Source organism: Chrysochloris asiatica, unplaced genomic scaffold, assembly GCF_000296735.1.
Source record: "Chrysochloris asiatica unplaced genomic scaffold, ChrAsi1.0 scaffold00172, whole genome shotgun sequence".
NCBI classification, from domain to species: Eukaryota; Metazoa; Chordata; class Mammalia; order Afrosoricida; family Chrysochloridae; genus Chrysochloris; species Chrysochloris asiatica.
The window spans coordinates 2,726,703-2,742,591 of NW_006408690.1; the positions used below are offsets into that span (position 1 = coordinate 2,726,703).

The window sequence follows — 15,889 nt, forward strand, 5'->3', positions numbered from 1 at the left end:
GTTGTGAAGTGCCGTCGAGTCGATTCTGACCCATAGCGACCCTGTATAGGCTTTCCAAGGAGCATCTGGTGAGCTTGAACCACCGACCTTGCAGTTCAAACGACTTTGCAGTCTGATGAATTAGCCCACAGTGCCACACCAGGATTCCTTTCTTAACTTGGTGGTTATGTGCTGTGGAGTCAGTTCTAACTCATAGCGACCCTGCACAGGGTTTCCGAGGCTATAAATCTGTATGGGAGCAGAAAACCTCATCTTTCTCCCGTGGAACAGCTGGTAGTTTCAAACTGCTGACTTTGAGGTTCGCAGCCTGATTCATAACCACTATGCTACCAGAGCTCCTTTCTTAATGTACAGGGGTCAAATTTAGCAGAGAACACCATAGCCTGAAATTATTCATATGTTACTTTCCCATTGTTATTGAAACAAATGACCATACTAAGTGGCTTAAAACAACATGAATTTATATTATCTTAGAGTCTGGCGGTCAGAAGTCTAAAATAGTCAGGCAGAACTTGGTTCCTTCTGGAGGTTCTAGGGAAAAACCATTTCTTTGCCCTTTCCAGCTTTTAGGGAAATTTCCTTGGCTTGTGGTTCTTTCCTGTGTTCTAACCCAGCTCTGGTAGCGTAGTGGTTACAAATCGGGCTGCGAACCATAAGGTCAGCAGTTCGAAACTACCAGCTGCTCCACGGGAGAAAGATGAGGCTTTCTACTCCCGTAAGGATTTACACCCTCGGAAACCCTGTACAGGGTCGCTATGGGTCGGAACCGACTCGAAGGCACTTAACAACAACAACAACCCAGCAGCGCAGCATCTTAAATTCTCTTTCTTCCGTTCTGTTTTTCTCTCTCCCTTTCATTCTCCCTCTCTCTCATCTCTGCCTCTGTTGTCACATCTCCTTTGCAGCCTCTCCTGCCTCCCTTCCTGATTCCCTTATGAGGACCCTGATGAGCACCCTGGGCCCAATGGAATAATACAGGATAATCTCCTGATTGTAGAATCATTAACATAATCACACCTGCAAAGGACCGTTGGCCAGGTATCTTAGTTATCGAGTGCTGCTCTAACAGAAACACCACAAATGGATAAATTTAACAACCAGAAATGTGGTCTCTCACAGTTTAGGGAGATGGCTCCTTGAGAAAGGTCCCTGTCATCTTTCAGCATCCATAGGCCTGGTACTCCTTGGTGATCTCCATGTGTCTTGACATCAGTCTTCCCCTGGATCTAGGAGTTGCGCTGTGCAGGGACCCAGATGCAAAGGACACAGTCCCCTCGTGGCTCTTCTATCTTGGTGGTTGTAGTTCCCACTTTCTCTGCTCAAGTCTTTCTCCTTTATTTCTTGTAAGATAAAAGGCATTGCATGCCACACCCTTGGGAATCTCCAGTACATCAGATCAGGGTTGTGGTGGGTTAAGGGTGATGTGTTATTAAGTGCCATCAAGTCAGTTCTTACTCAATTGCAACCCCATACAGGGTTTCCAAGGAGCAGCTAGTGGGTTCGAACTGCCAGCCTTGCACTTAGCAGTCCAGTGCTTATCCTACAGTGCCACACCAGGACTCTCACCTTGATGCATCCCACCTTTAATCTGCTTATGGATTCATTACATCAGATCACATCATGGGGGATCATCATAGAACTGGCAAACCACTGAGAATCTTAGTCCAGCCAAGCTGACACTTTTTCTTTTTTGCATGGGCTGGCGAGGGAAGACACAATTCAATCCATGTAAAATAATATAGTCACAGAAAGTAGATATCTTTAGAGGAGGGCATTATCCTGCCTACTACACCTGGAACCAGTGTCAGATTATACCTTATTAACAAGGTAAGCATAGGCCTACTTGTGCTTGGTTAGATCTATATTTCACATTTTTTTCCTCAGCAAAGATTCTATTTCTAGATATGGTTGACACCTGTCTCTCTCCCAACTCCGCAGCCCCTTCCTACAGAATTAGGGACAGTGTACCCAGTAAGTCAGGTAAGCACTAGCTTCTTTACTGATCTGTAATGAACACTTTTACATGTTTTCTACCACATCAAAACTCAGTGAGACTAAAACAAGTTAATACTTATTAATCAAAGATGTGAAACTCATGTGAAACTGTTCACTACAGATTAGTAAGTAAACACAAGTAAACCCATGCTTACCTTGCTCTTTGGGTGTTCCCACCCCTACCTACTACTCCCACCATCTTATAATATTCATCCCTCAGCTACTCTAAGGGTATAAACACATGATATCGTTTCTTTTTTTCCCCCCAATTACTGTTTCTCTGAAGTGGATGTGGACTTCTATGAAGTTAAATGTTGACCACATTCTCAGTCTCAAAAAGTCAAGATGATCTTTTCTTTTGACTCTAATGCTATTTCCATAACCTGAGACAACTTGGTCTCCCAACAAGTTTCCCTGTGTCTTCCGCTAGGTATTACTCTGATTTTCATGGACTTCTCAGGCTCCAGATTAACACTTTCCCCTGAAAGTCCAGACTGAGGGTAATTTTTCTTTCTTTTTTTTTTTTTTGGAAAGTCTTTATTGTGAGTTATGTGATAGTTTACATGGGAAAACATTAGTTTTACATTCATCCTATCCTATTTCGTTTTATTGCCATGATTACAATTCCCTCCATGCATTATCAACCAACCAAAGGGTATACCCTGAAAGCCTGTCCCCAGGCTGTCAGCACACAGCCCTTCTCCCTCCCAGAGTCCAGAGTCCCCAGCCACACTATCTGTCCACATCATTGTCTCTGCCTCCATCTCTGGCATCACTGCTTCTCTGGATAGGGTCCCGCACTCTGCTCTTCTCCCTTGATGGTCCCAGGGTCCTCTGCTCCTGGACTGCAAGATCAACCACTCCCCTCCTTTTGTTACAAAATGTCTACCTTTACATTTGCAATACTCACAATCAGTTCAGATAGCAATTATTCACTATTGAACCACAAGAGTCTTATCCCTATCTCCTTTCACCAGCCCCATCCAGACAGGTTGGAAACCACTCAGTGATGAGTCTACCTTTCCCTGTACCCTTTGAAACTAGGCTCCCTCTTGAAAACTTGTAAGCCAGTCACTTCATGCCTTTGCAACCCACCTCCTCCCCCTCTCCCCAATTTGGGGTAGCTAATGTCTAAGTTGCCCATCCTTGTCAACCCTGTGTACCGAGGAGGTGAGAATGATCCTCACTGTAAGGATTTGTTCCCTCTTTTGATCTACTACATCCACAAGCATAAGTCAAGTTCATCAAATTGTAGCAGATTACTCCTTTTTTCCTCTTCTTTCTTCCTCTAGTTGAGTTCTGGTCATCCAGCCATTGAAGCTAGGTCAAATGGGTACTATCTGCAAGTATGGGTATTCTTGTGCATCTCCCTTTACTACATATCAGCCAGACCCTTCACTCTCCACTCTAGTCCTCTGTGGCCATGTCCCTGTCCCTGGGCCCAGGAGTCCCCAGGTCTCACCATACTACTGGCCAGCCATGTCTCAACCCAGGGTGACAGGAGTCTATTGAACGTGGTCAGACTTATTAGCTCACAACTTCATTGCTGTTTTTCCCCTACTTTCCCTTATCGGTGACCAGCATGCCTGCTAGTCTATTCACCTTGAATCTTAGTCTTAAAGGGGGTTTGCCCTGAGGGGACCTGACCACTTGCCTTGATGACTCCTGGGTGAATGACTTGCTTGTTCTTGTGAAGGTCAATCAGTCTGCGGTTATTGTTTTTTATTTTCCTGCTGGTCTTTCTTTCAAGAAGTATCTTCTGTTCTTCTAGCCTTTCCAGGCTGGTTTGCTTGTCCTTTCAGTGGAAATTTCCCACCTCAAAAGGTTTAGGGTGAGGATCAGGATTCCACCTATGGTCTTATGCAATGCAAAGGCTCCGCAGGAAGCCTCCTTCACTGGGCAAGTTCTAGCCCCATTTTAGGTATTCCAATCAGTTATAGACTGAAGACGGACTTTATGCCTTTTTTTCTTGATATTGTAAACTTGGAGTCTATTTATTTTTGATGCAGAGAAAAGTGATTCAGCTATAGAACAACCATTCAATTCAATCCCCCCTCCTTCCTGTATCATTATGAAAGAATATATGAATTATGAATATTTCCTAAAATAGCACTTGGTTCTAACTGGAGGCATATCATTTTTGACAGATGAATTATTATTCTAATGTATAATATCTGATTAGTTATTTGACAGTTACCAAAATACTTCTAACTGATATAAGTACATTTGTTTCTCATAGCAATGCTATGGGCCAGGCAGAACAAATGCTGTTTCCTGCATTTTAAAAATGAAGATGCTGACACTAACTGGATTTAGTATTTATCAGAGGGCTTATAATCAGGTGAGGAAGAGTCAGGCTCTAGGAGTTCCTGGACAGTGCAGATGGTTAAGTGTTGCCTTACTGACTGAAAGAGTCATCAGGAGACAGGCCTGGTGATCTGCTTCCAAAAGGTCACAACCTTGAGACCCCTATGAAATAGTCCCACTTTGCACATGTTGAGGTGAGAGGTTGAGCGCTAACTGTTTGCACTATCCAGGGACTGCCTTTAATGTTTTTTGTGCATAGAAAGGTATACTACATACTACATATGAAGATAAAGAGCTCTAGTAACATAGTCGTTATGAATTGGGCTGCTAATCTCAAGATCAGCAGTTTGAAACTACCAGCTGTTTTGTGGGAGAAAGATGAGGCTTTCTGCTCTCGTAAAGATTTACAGCCTCAGAAACCCTGTACAGGGTCACTATGAGTCAGAACTGACTCCACAGCACACCACCACCACCACTGCCATCTACTGGATTCCAAGTCATTGTGACCCTGTGCACTGTTGTTGTTAAGTTGTTGATGTCGAGTCAGTTCCAACACATAGTGACCCTCTATTGGATTCCCAAGGAGCAGCTGGTGGGCTTAACCACTGACCTTCTGATTAACAGTCCGGTGCTTATCTTACAGTGCCACACCAGAACTTTATTGTTGTTAAGTGCCGTCAAGTTGGTTCTGACTCACAGTGACCCTGTTTAGGGTTTCCGAGGAGCGGCCAATAGGTTTGACCCACTGACCGTGCAATTAGCCATTCAGTGCTTATCCTACAGTGTCACTAGAACCCTAGAACTCCACTGTTGTTGTGTTAAGTGCTGTCAAGTTGGTTCCAACCCATAGCAACCCTGTGTAGGGTTTCTGAAGAACGGCTGGTGAGCTTGAACCACCAACCTTGTGGTTCAAACTGACTTTGCAGTCCAGTGCATTAACCCACAAAGCCACATCAGTACTCCGAACTCTACTAGAAGTGGAAAAATTAGTGAGTGGAAACAAAAGATAGAACATTTAATCTATGAGTAAGTAAGTAATTCCAAGATTATTTTCCTCCAAAGAAGTATAGATTCACAGAATCCCAGAATTAGAAGGGGTCTTAAAATTTCACTACCCAACCTTTGCTGTAAAATTATCATTTTTCCTATATGTTATGTTCAGGGATGGAAAAACTTGTCACAATTCATGTAATGAGTTTCTCGTCCTTTCTTGAGAATAAGTTTTGAAGGAAGCTCCCAATCCAATAATTCACAACTCTAGCTCTAAACCCATTGAACGCCCAAACCATTAACTTAATTCCACATTTATCTTATTTCCTTGTATGGCACAAGCTCTTCCAGAAATAGCTTCAATGAAAGAACAGAATCTCACGTAGGAAAATGTTGTTCATAACCATAAGAGACACTGAAATCTTTTTGGCAAATCAGCATAGCAAACTCACTCTGTAGTCTTCACACACTGGCCCAACTCACTGTGTGTCTCCTTTAAGCCAGTCACCAGTGTCCTACAGAGTGTCCCCTCAAGGCCCCAGCTGTGACCTGTGGGAAGGTCATTGTCATAATTGCTTTAGAAAAGATGATTTCCAGATAATGACACTATTTGAGTGTGTTTCAATTCGAAAAATAAATCTTTCGTATGTTAAAAAAAATCACAGTGACTTGGGCAACTTGGAGTTAAGGCCATGCCCACATAATATAATGCTGTCCATTAGGCAGGAATTTAGCCCAACAGAACTAACAGTCCATGAAATTGTGGTATGAACTCAGTACCTTTAACACGGCATGCCCCATTTCTAGGAGTCCTTGTTGTTGTTGTTAAGTTCCATCAAATCGATTCTGTATAGAGTTTCCGAGGAGCAGCTGGTAAGCTTGAACCACCGACTTTGAAGTTCAAAGGGCTTTGCAGTCTGGCGCATTAACCCACAGCGCCAAACCAGGACTCCTAGGAGTCCTTAGGTGGTGCCAATAGTCGGAGTCCTGGTGTGGTGCTGTAGGAGAAGCACTGGACTGCTAAATACAAGGTCATGAGTTCAAACCCACCAGAGTCACTAGTTCACACCCTCCAGCCAGTTCTTAGAAACCTTATATACGGTTACTAGGAGTCAGAACTGACTCAGCAGCACTTAACAGAAATAGCTAACCAAATAGTTGGCTGTTTGCACCATGTTTCATAAAGATACAGCCAAGAAAGCTCTGTAACAGCTGGAGTTGCCCTGCGTCAGAAGTGGATTTGGTATTTTAGTTCTCCCCAGGGTCCCTCATGAAGAAAGAGGCAAGATGGAGGCAGCAGAGGGAGCTGTGAATCAGAGGCTATTTCTGGGAGCCAAGCGTTCCCTATAGGCGGATGTGCTCCCTCTTCCGTAATACCCGAGCAATACTCAAGGATTCACATCACAGCCTTAGGAAGGTTTAGATCCTCTATTGTTACTTGTATAATCGATTTGCCTAATTTTGAGATTTCCGTACATATTCCATATAGTTAAGATATTGATTGGATCAACATTTGTTTCGTTTGAAGATTTTAAAGTTCTAGGGAGACCTGTGAATGGTATCACATTAAGCAGGAGGATGGGAGACTAAAGGCCACATTAGGAGCACCTTGTGAGTGCCCAAGGAGACCTGTGGTGCAGTGGGTAAGCACTTGGTTACTACTAAAAGGTTAGCTATTCGAACCCACCACTTGCTCCAGGGGACTAAAGTGTAGCAGCCTATAGCCTTAGAGCCCCTAAAGGGCAGTTCTACTCTGTCCAATAGGGTCACTATGAGACAGATCAACTCAATAGCATTAGGTCTTGGTGAGTGCTCAGCAATCCAGAGGCACTGTGCATATGTTACCTCCTTTTCACCGCTGAGGGAGAGGGTTATCAGTGAGGTACAGCAAACAATGGTTCAGAAAAAGAAAGTAAGTTCCCAAATAGAGCCAGGTGTCCAAACCTGGTCATTATAGTCAAGTGACCTCTTTCCACTGCACAGTTTTATTTCACTCTTCTTGGACCCTATGGAAAGACATGCTTTCCATTAGAGTGGCCTGAATATAAGGTCCGTACTGATGTTTGTGTTTGTCACCAAAGATCACTTTTGGATCTCTCTTCATTTAACACTGAATCTTGATATAGACCACTTCTTTCTCTTAACACTTATTTAGGGCACAAGCTCACAGTGGGGTGACTTTAAACTACTAGTTACAACTGCATGAGAATAATAATGTAGCAGCTTCACAGAAATGCCTTGTGAAGAAAACCATATCACCTCTCAATCACACAATCTCTAAGACCATGACTGGGTGGTCCCTTCCCCTCCAAATCATAATAATTAGAAATCAGCAAAGTAGTTTCACAGAGAATGTGCTTCTCTGTAACTCAGTTGCTTCAGAGCACTGCATTTGCTCTTATTTGATGAACAAGATGAACAAGAATAAGGACTACATGTCTTTCTAAGGCAGATGTAGCGATCATGTTCCTCCAATTTTAGGATGTGTAAGAGGCAAATTAATGAGAGTTTGAGGGATGTGGAGAAGGAAGAAGCCAAGGGGAAGACCATTGGTACTGGGGTCACTGAGGGGGATCCGTGCCCAAGGTATAGGGAGGATCTGTTTATTGGGAATCCCTGGTGTACAAAGAGTAAGTCAAAGAATATTGCTACTAGGGTTCCAGTCCATACATGCATGCATGGGGTTATTCTAAGCAAAACATGTTTAAACACATCTCTGTGATCAGTGGATGCCTGCAGACAAGTTCTTTCAATAAAACACAAATAAAAAAACACCAAAATGTTCAGTCAAAACAGTGGCTTCCAAGGCAATCTGCAGGGTCAGTTAAATTCAAGGCAGAGAAGTCAGTTCAGAAGGTGATGGAAATGTTTTTGGGATGATCCCAAAGTGATAAACTTGGTAGATTTTCTTATAAAGTACACAGAATGATCATTGGTGCTTACTAGGAAGAAGTTTTAAGAAAATGGAAAACTGCATTGGTGAGAAACAGTACTGGAAAGTTGGGTCAAGGAATTTTTTTTTATCACAACAAATGTACCTGTTCATTCCAAACTGCTTATCTAAAAGCTAATGTTGTTGTTGTTAGGTGCCATCGAGTCAGTACCGACTCATAGTGACCTTATGCACAGCAGAATGAAACCCTGTCCGATCCTGGGCCAACCTCATAATTGTTACCACGCTTGAGCCCATTGATGCTGCCACTTTGCCAATCCATCTCACTGGATTCCTCTAATAGAGGAGGAGAATCTGGCATGCCAGAGGACTGAGATGGTTTGTCTCAGAGCTTTCTATCATTCACCTTACTCTCCCACCACCCCTACAGGGAAGTAAGATTTATTGTCCCCCTGTTAAAGAGAGAAGGGACTAATACTATACTCCCAAGCCATAGGGCTAGTTGGAAGACAGAGCTCAGCCCACAACACTCAGTGTGACGGGTTCTCAATTCCATACCTTCTGACTCTGGATAGTCTCATCCCATCCAAACCCAGAAGTCCTGCTTATTTTTATAATTAATATTACTTTATAGCTATAATGCCCTTACTTATTTGTGCATATTCTAAATGTAACCCAAATTATGTGGCCTGAGTCTACATTGCCTATGACACCTTTTTAAAAGGAGAGGAAATTGATCTTCATCAATCTTGATTTCTGAAGTTTAGTATAGATTGAAAGTCACATGGATTTTAGTATCTAACCCTATTGCCATCAAGTCAATTCTGACTCACAGCAACCTTATAGAACTGACTAGAACTGCCCCAGATGGAGTTGCTGGTGGGCTTAAACCCCAGACCTTTCAGTTCGAGCCGAGTGCTTCACCACTGTGCCACCTTTTCATCAGCATCTATTACCCTTCCACAGAAGGTAGCTGGGTGGTGCAAGTGGGTTTGTACTGGCCATTGGATCCCATTCAGTGTCACCCCAGAAGAAAAGGAGTGGCATCTGCTTCCATAAAGATTATAGCCAAGAAAACCCTCTGTCTGGAGTTCAGTTCTACTTTGTAACACATGGGGTCAGCATGAGTTGGCATTGACTCAAGGACACAAGACAACAACAACCACCCTTATACAGGACTATGTGTAGCAGTCATCAAAGAACATCAGCTTCTATTGGGAGTCTAACGTTGTTAGTCTTCCTTGTGGTGATACTTATTAGCTCATTCCCAGATATTCTTTTGGTGGACAACTGATTTATTAGAGGAGTCTTTATTATTTAAGGACAAATCTGAATCCTTGAAGCTTCCAATTTCTGTTTATAGTTTTGCCTTCTGAAGTCACTAACGTCAGTGTATTCACCACCCTGGTACCTGACTCCAGCCTTGGAACTGCCCTTCAGAAAGGAAGGCCACATGTCTGTAATGCCCTCATGACCAAGCATCATCTGTTGTTGCTACTTACCATTGATCCCCCAACTCATGGCAACCCCCATGCACAACAAAACAAAATGGAACAATGCTTGGATTTGTGCCATCACCATGGTTATTACAGAGAGTAATAACTACAGTTATTTCATTGGCTGATTTTTGGAAGTAGATCATCAGGCCTTTTTTTCCTAGTCTTTCTTAGTCTGTAAGCTCTACTGAAATTTGTTCAGCACCGGAGCAGTACGTAAGGCTCCACTGACAGATGAGTGGCAGCGACTATGCATGATGTGCACTGACCAGTACTTGAACCTGGGTCTCTCATCTGAAAGGCCAGCCTTCGACCACTGAAAGTCTGGCTACCAGGCTCCTCAGCATCCAGGAGGCTGTTGTTTGGAGGCTGTTTTCTCTGGTTCATCAACAAGTGGCTTCTAGGAAGCCTTGGTGCCAAGGATTAAAAACAACCCTCCCCATGAGGTCTCACCAGCACCATTTAAGCTGTCTTCACTGTTTCTTCCTCATTAGGTAGTGTCTCTTTTTTTCCCTCTCAAGTTCCTTCCTCTCCATGGGTTGCTTGCTATTTGTGGATAACATTTAGCTAGTTCTCTGCTTCCTTTCCTGAAAATATCAACAGACTCGATGTTTGGTACCTAATCTTCTTTTTCATGCCTCATATCTCCTCTGTTCCCCATCCTTAAGCTTTCTATCCAGGCATGTGTTTTTCTTTACATTTGTGGCATTTGGTACAGTGATCAATTATCTCGGGTAATTGCTTTTCATTTGAGAATCCCTATTCTTCCTCATTAAAGACTAGACAAGAATACTTACTCTCATTGACCAGGTGCACCAGATCTCTTACTTATCCCCAATTTGCCATTTTGCAGTTTAGTAGTTAAGGGACCAGTCACTGAGGGCCATAATTGGAGTAGTTTGTGCTTGCTCGGTGGGGACAGCTGGCTCTTCTTCTCTATGCCCTCCTGGCAAAAAGACCCTTGGTGCTATTTCCCTCTGAGCTCCTTCTCATAGAGGTTGCCTGGGGTTCTGCTAAATTCACAAGGGAGAACTCATCTTTTGTTTGTTTCTTTCTTTCTTCATGAGGAATGTCATATACATCTTTATAAGCCCTAATCCAATTCAGCTTTCTCTCCCATTTTCCAGTTATCTCGGTACTATTGTTCACTCTTTCTGAGGTCTTAAAATGAAGCCATTTGATGAGCTTCATTTTCTGTTCAGTGTAAAATACATTTTGTTTACTTTATGTGTTGCTATTATACATGGGATTTCTTCTTGTTTATTAGACATCGCCCCTCTTCCCCCAAAATGTCAACAATGCCTCTGCTGCATATTTAAGAATTCATATGAGTTCAGAGTGAACACTGGAAGGGAGGGTACACTCTGGAATTATAGCTTAAAATTCCCGTCAGCAACCCTTTGGAGATGTAAATTGAGGAAGTGGCTCTCCTTTTGGACAGCTTAATGATCTGTAGTTAATAGTAAGAGGCTGATGGGCAGATGCAGTACAGCTGGGCTTAGGTTAGCCTTTCTCAGCGCTCCAAATTGCACCCTGATTACAGCCATTGAGATTCAAAATCCTACCCTGAGTCAATAACCAAATGCACAAACAATGATTCTGTCTCTCCCGCTGGTGGCTTGTCAGCAGGACCTGCTCTCCCTACACAGACAAACATTTTGCTACCATCAGTAACTGACACCTCCTTCCAGAACCTTCCTCTAGCCTGGTGAGAGGTTTCTCGGCTGCCCATCACCTGCACAGCAAACAATCCCTCAACAACTGTAGGATGAAGGTGTTGGATTTAGGGCCAACTGCTCCTTAGTTGAGTGCACACAATTTCAGTGGACTTGGCAGAAATTGAGTATAAGCTAGTAGCAAAATATAGGTCTGGGAGACATACATTATACAGCTCCTAGAGGTCATTAATATTTTCCTATGTCGTAGATGTAAAATTGGCTTGCAGTTACTGTGTGGGAGTGTTAGGTTCATTTACAAATCCCCAAAACTAAAAAGCAAACCAGTTGCCATTGAATCAGTTCCAACTCACAGTGACACCATGTGTGTTAGAGTAGAATTGTGCTCCATCCGGTTTTCAATGGCTGTCATTTTTCAGAGACAAATTGCCAGGCTTTTCTTCCAAGGCATCTCAAGTGGATTTCAAACATCCACCTCTCAGTTAATAGCTGAGTGCTTAGCCATTTGCACCACCCAGGGACTCCTTTACTTACAACTCCCAATGCCTTATAATCTTTCCCACAAGAAGCCCAAGTGAAGAATACTGCTTTCTCCCAGCAACTGAGGCTTTGAAGTGGCAGATTAGAAATACAAGGAGAAAATAAACATAGCCAAGAGGATGGATCTTGACATTATACACACCTGATTATAAATCTTTTTTCTACAGAGTCACTTTTCACTCAAGAAAGGAGCTGCAGCTCTGGGGATTGGAACAGACAGCGTGATTCTGATTAAATGCGATGAGAGGTGAGTATAAATTTCTGAACCTTGGTCAGACATTTGCAGATTCTACACAAATACCTCTTGGTCAGAAATGAGGTGACAATGGTGAGGCAGACAGCCTACTTCCGCCCTTGCCGCTGCTGTAGCTCTTCCTTCCTAGCATGGGCACTTGTTTGCAGCTCTCAGAGTCAGGGAGACAGCCCCAGCCCTGGACTTAATCTGAATCTTTTTTAAATCAATCAAAATATTCTGCACCAACAAGATGCAGAAGAACGTTCATCACCTGGACACTTTAGCAACAACAGGCAGTTGTTGGTTGTTGATTGATGGGGTAGTATCACACTAGACATCATGGATTGTGTAAACCTGCCTGGGTGATTATGGGAGGGTTGGACAATTTAGTCAGCAGAATGTAAATAATGTCCCAACAGAGCATCAACTTCGTGCTGGAAGCAAAGTGCTCTCTTGGGAGAGATCCCTGTCTTCATTGGCACCTGAACTGCACAGGCACTCTGGAAATAGCTGTGACGGTTTGAGGAAAATAATTTAAAAACATTTCAGGCTGTCCATGTAAATTGTCACTGATCTATAGGTCTACAAGGTGAAACATACAGTTTGTGCTTAAGTACTAACCAAGCTCATTCAGAAGTGCTGTGGAAGAAAGGTCTGGCGATCTGCTTGCTTTCAGATTACAAACAAGAAAATTCTATGGATTGCAGTTCCACTCTGTAACACATGGAATCATCATGCGCCTGACTCAACTTGGTGGCAAGGGGTTTATTTTTACGAATAGGCCTAAACCAAAACAATTGGCTTCGAGTCAATTCTGACTCATAACAACCCTGTAGGACAGAGTGGAACTGCCTCATAAGGCTTTGAAGGCTGTACATTTTTATGAAGGCAGTCTACCACATCCTTCTCCCACACAACAGCTGTTTAGTTTGAATCGCCGACCTTTTGTTAGCAGCTGAGTGCTTAACCACTGTATCACCAGGGCTCATTTTGGATCATGAGTTCCAACTCATAGCGACTATGTATAGGGTTTCCAAGAGCAGCTGGCGGGTTTGAAGTGCAGACCTAGCCGTTGCCAGTCCAGTGCTTATTTTACAGAGCCACACCAGGGCTCTTGGATAGGCCTTATTGTTGCTGTTAAACTCTGTTGAGTAGATTATGACTCATAGCAACCCTGTATAGGATATCTGAAGAGTAGTTGGTGGGTGCGAACTGCCAACTTTGTGGTTCACAGCCCAGTGCTGATCCTACAGTGCCACACCAGAAGTCCCTTGGAAAGGCCTTTGTTAAGTGCCGTCAAGTCAGTTCAGACTCACAGCAACCCTGTATAAGGTTTCCAAGGAGCGGATAGTGAGTTTGAACTGCCGATCTTGTGGTTCTAGTGCTTTACCAGTGCCATATCAGGTCTCCTTAAATAGGCCTTGGATAGGCCTTGAACAGGCCTAGAGCCTGCTAAAAATTAGATCCAGTATTTAAAAGAATCTAGTAAGCACTTTTATTAAATAAACAAAGATGCCACTCAATTAACTATTTTTGTAAACATATTTATTTATTAGAAAGACATTTATTGACTGTCCACCTTATGTTAGGGGTCCTGGTATGGCTCTGTAGATAAGTACTGGACTGCTAACCTCAAGTTAGTCAGTTCAAACCCACCAGCAGCTCCTTGGAAACCCTGTAGAGGGTTGCTTTGAGGCAGAACCAACTTTATAGCACTTAACAACAACACCCATGTGTAAGGAACTTCATTCAGCTCAAGGAAAGCATCAGGCATAAGATCCTGATAATGTCTGCTCCTAAAGAAGAGATCAAACAGCATCAAAAGAAGATAGTTATATATTTGAGTTGTGTGACATACGGTATACAATCTGCATGTTGGCACACCCAGCTGGCTTCACAGGGCAGGTGAGCCTGAGGTTTTTAAATTAAGGATGAATTGGATGGCTTAAGTTACCACACGGCAATTATACAAATTGAATACATAGAAATATAAATGACTAACAAGTTGTAAGGTTCCAAGAACTGGGCCTGACCAAAAGTGATGGGGTAAGGGAGGAAGCCATGGGAAATAAAGCTGAACACGTGGAATGGTTTGTGTGTGTATAGCAAAATATATGTATATAAGAAAATATTTACCATTTTAACCATTTTTACAAGTACAATTCAGTGACATTAATTGCATTCCCCACCTTATATGACTATCACCATTATCCGTTTCCAACTTTTTTCATCACCTTTAACAGAAGTTCATACTCCCTAAGCAATACCTGCCCATCTCCCCCTCCAACCCACCTCTCTTGTTCTTGTTGTTGTCAAGTGCCATCGAGTCAATTCCGATCCATAGAGACCCTGTATAGGGTTTCCAAGGAGCAGCTGTTGAGCTTGAACCACCGACCTTGCAGTTCAAATGGCTTTGCAGTCTGGCACATTAACCCACAGTGCCACAAGGGTCCCTCAAGTTGTTTTTGATTCTTTCTACTCCTGAGGTTTTGAGCTGAGGAGGATGGAGAGGGAGGGATCAGTACAGGAGGAAAAAGAAAGACAGAAAACAGGAGAAAAAAACAAAGGACAAGAAACAAAACAAAAGAAAAGCATCATCTCGATGATTACAATCCCCTCCATGCAACAACAGTTACCCCACTTCCTCCCTATGGTTCCTATTCCCATTCCACACACTTTCTAATGCCTTCTCAACTTTGGCCTTAGGTAAATGTTGCCCTTTTGATCTCTAATGATTGACCATTCCATGGTGAGCACACCTGACTAGTGTTGTTGTCCCCTATATACTGCTTGGCTGAAAATTGAGCCATGAAGTTTAGTTCCATCCCAGATCTGCAGGGTGGTCAAGGGCCATAGTCTAGTGTTCCTCCAGTCTTTTCCTGACCAATAAGCCAGGTCTTTTAATAATCTTTTTTTTGCACATTTTCTGACATCTATTCAGGACCTTCTAATGTGATTTGTTTCAGAGCAGTGGATAGTGGTAGCTGGACACCGTCTAGTTATTCTGGTCTCAGAGTGGTGGTGATTGATGTTCACCTGCTCGATGGGCCCACTGGACTAGTTGATTCTAAGCATCTTCAATTTTCATGAAGACCAATAGTTGCACCTTAGATGGTCTCTCATGAGCTTTTAAGATCCCAGATGCTACTCACCAAAGTAGACTATAGAACATTGTTATGCCGATTAACCATGGTGTCCTCTGAGACTCAGGCCCAGGAACTCATTGCCTTAAGAGATCAATAATATCTAAGAAGTTTTCATCATTTTGCCCTTTGTGTGCTCTACCACATTCATAAGTGTGTTTGCAGCAAATATCCTCTTTCAAACCCTTATATATATGTGGGTATCTTCCCACTCTCCCTCACATACCTGTTCAGCCTGTATACATGCAGAACACTGTTATTCCAAGATTTTGTTGTTCCAAGTATTTCATGTTTTTGGGTAATTATTATAAATGGTGTTGTTTTCCTGATTTCCTTTAACCCTTATATATCTCCGTATCTTAACCTGTCTTCATAATACTTCTGTCAACCTTCTTATATGCCCTCCCTGTCACCTGAGCTAACATATGCCTGCCCTCTAGCCAGTGAACAACTCTCTCTTCCCTTCCACCCCTGGCAACCATCAAAGAATATTTATTTTAGCATGAAAACCTTTTCTTGGATTTTTACAGTAGTGGTATCATACAATATTTGTCCTTTTCTGAATGACTGATTTCACTCAACACAATATCCTCCATGTTCATCCATGTTAGGAG

General features: G+C 42.8%; 1 protein-coding gene across 1 annotated transcript in view; it reads left to right on the forward strand.

Annotated features, from left to right (window-relative positions):
• Positions 1 to 15,889, forward strand: part of GAD2 (glutamate decarboxylase 2 (pancreatic islets and brain, 65kDa)) — a 106,124-nt gene that overhangs the window by 14,868 nt on the left and 75,367 nt on the right. The window contains exon 8 of the mRNA XM_006871656.1: positions 12,065 to 12,144. Coding sequence (XP_006871718.1) covers positions 12,065 to 12,144 — 80 coding nt within the window. The remainder of the gene's footprint in view (positions 1 to 12,064; positions 12,145 to 15,889) is intronic.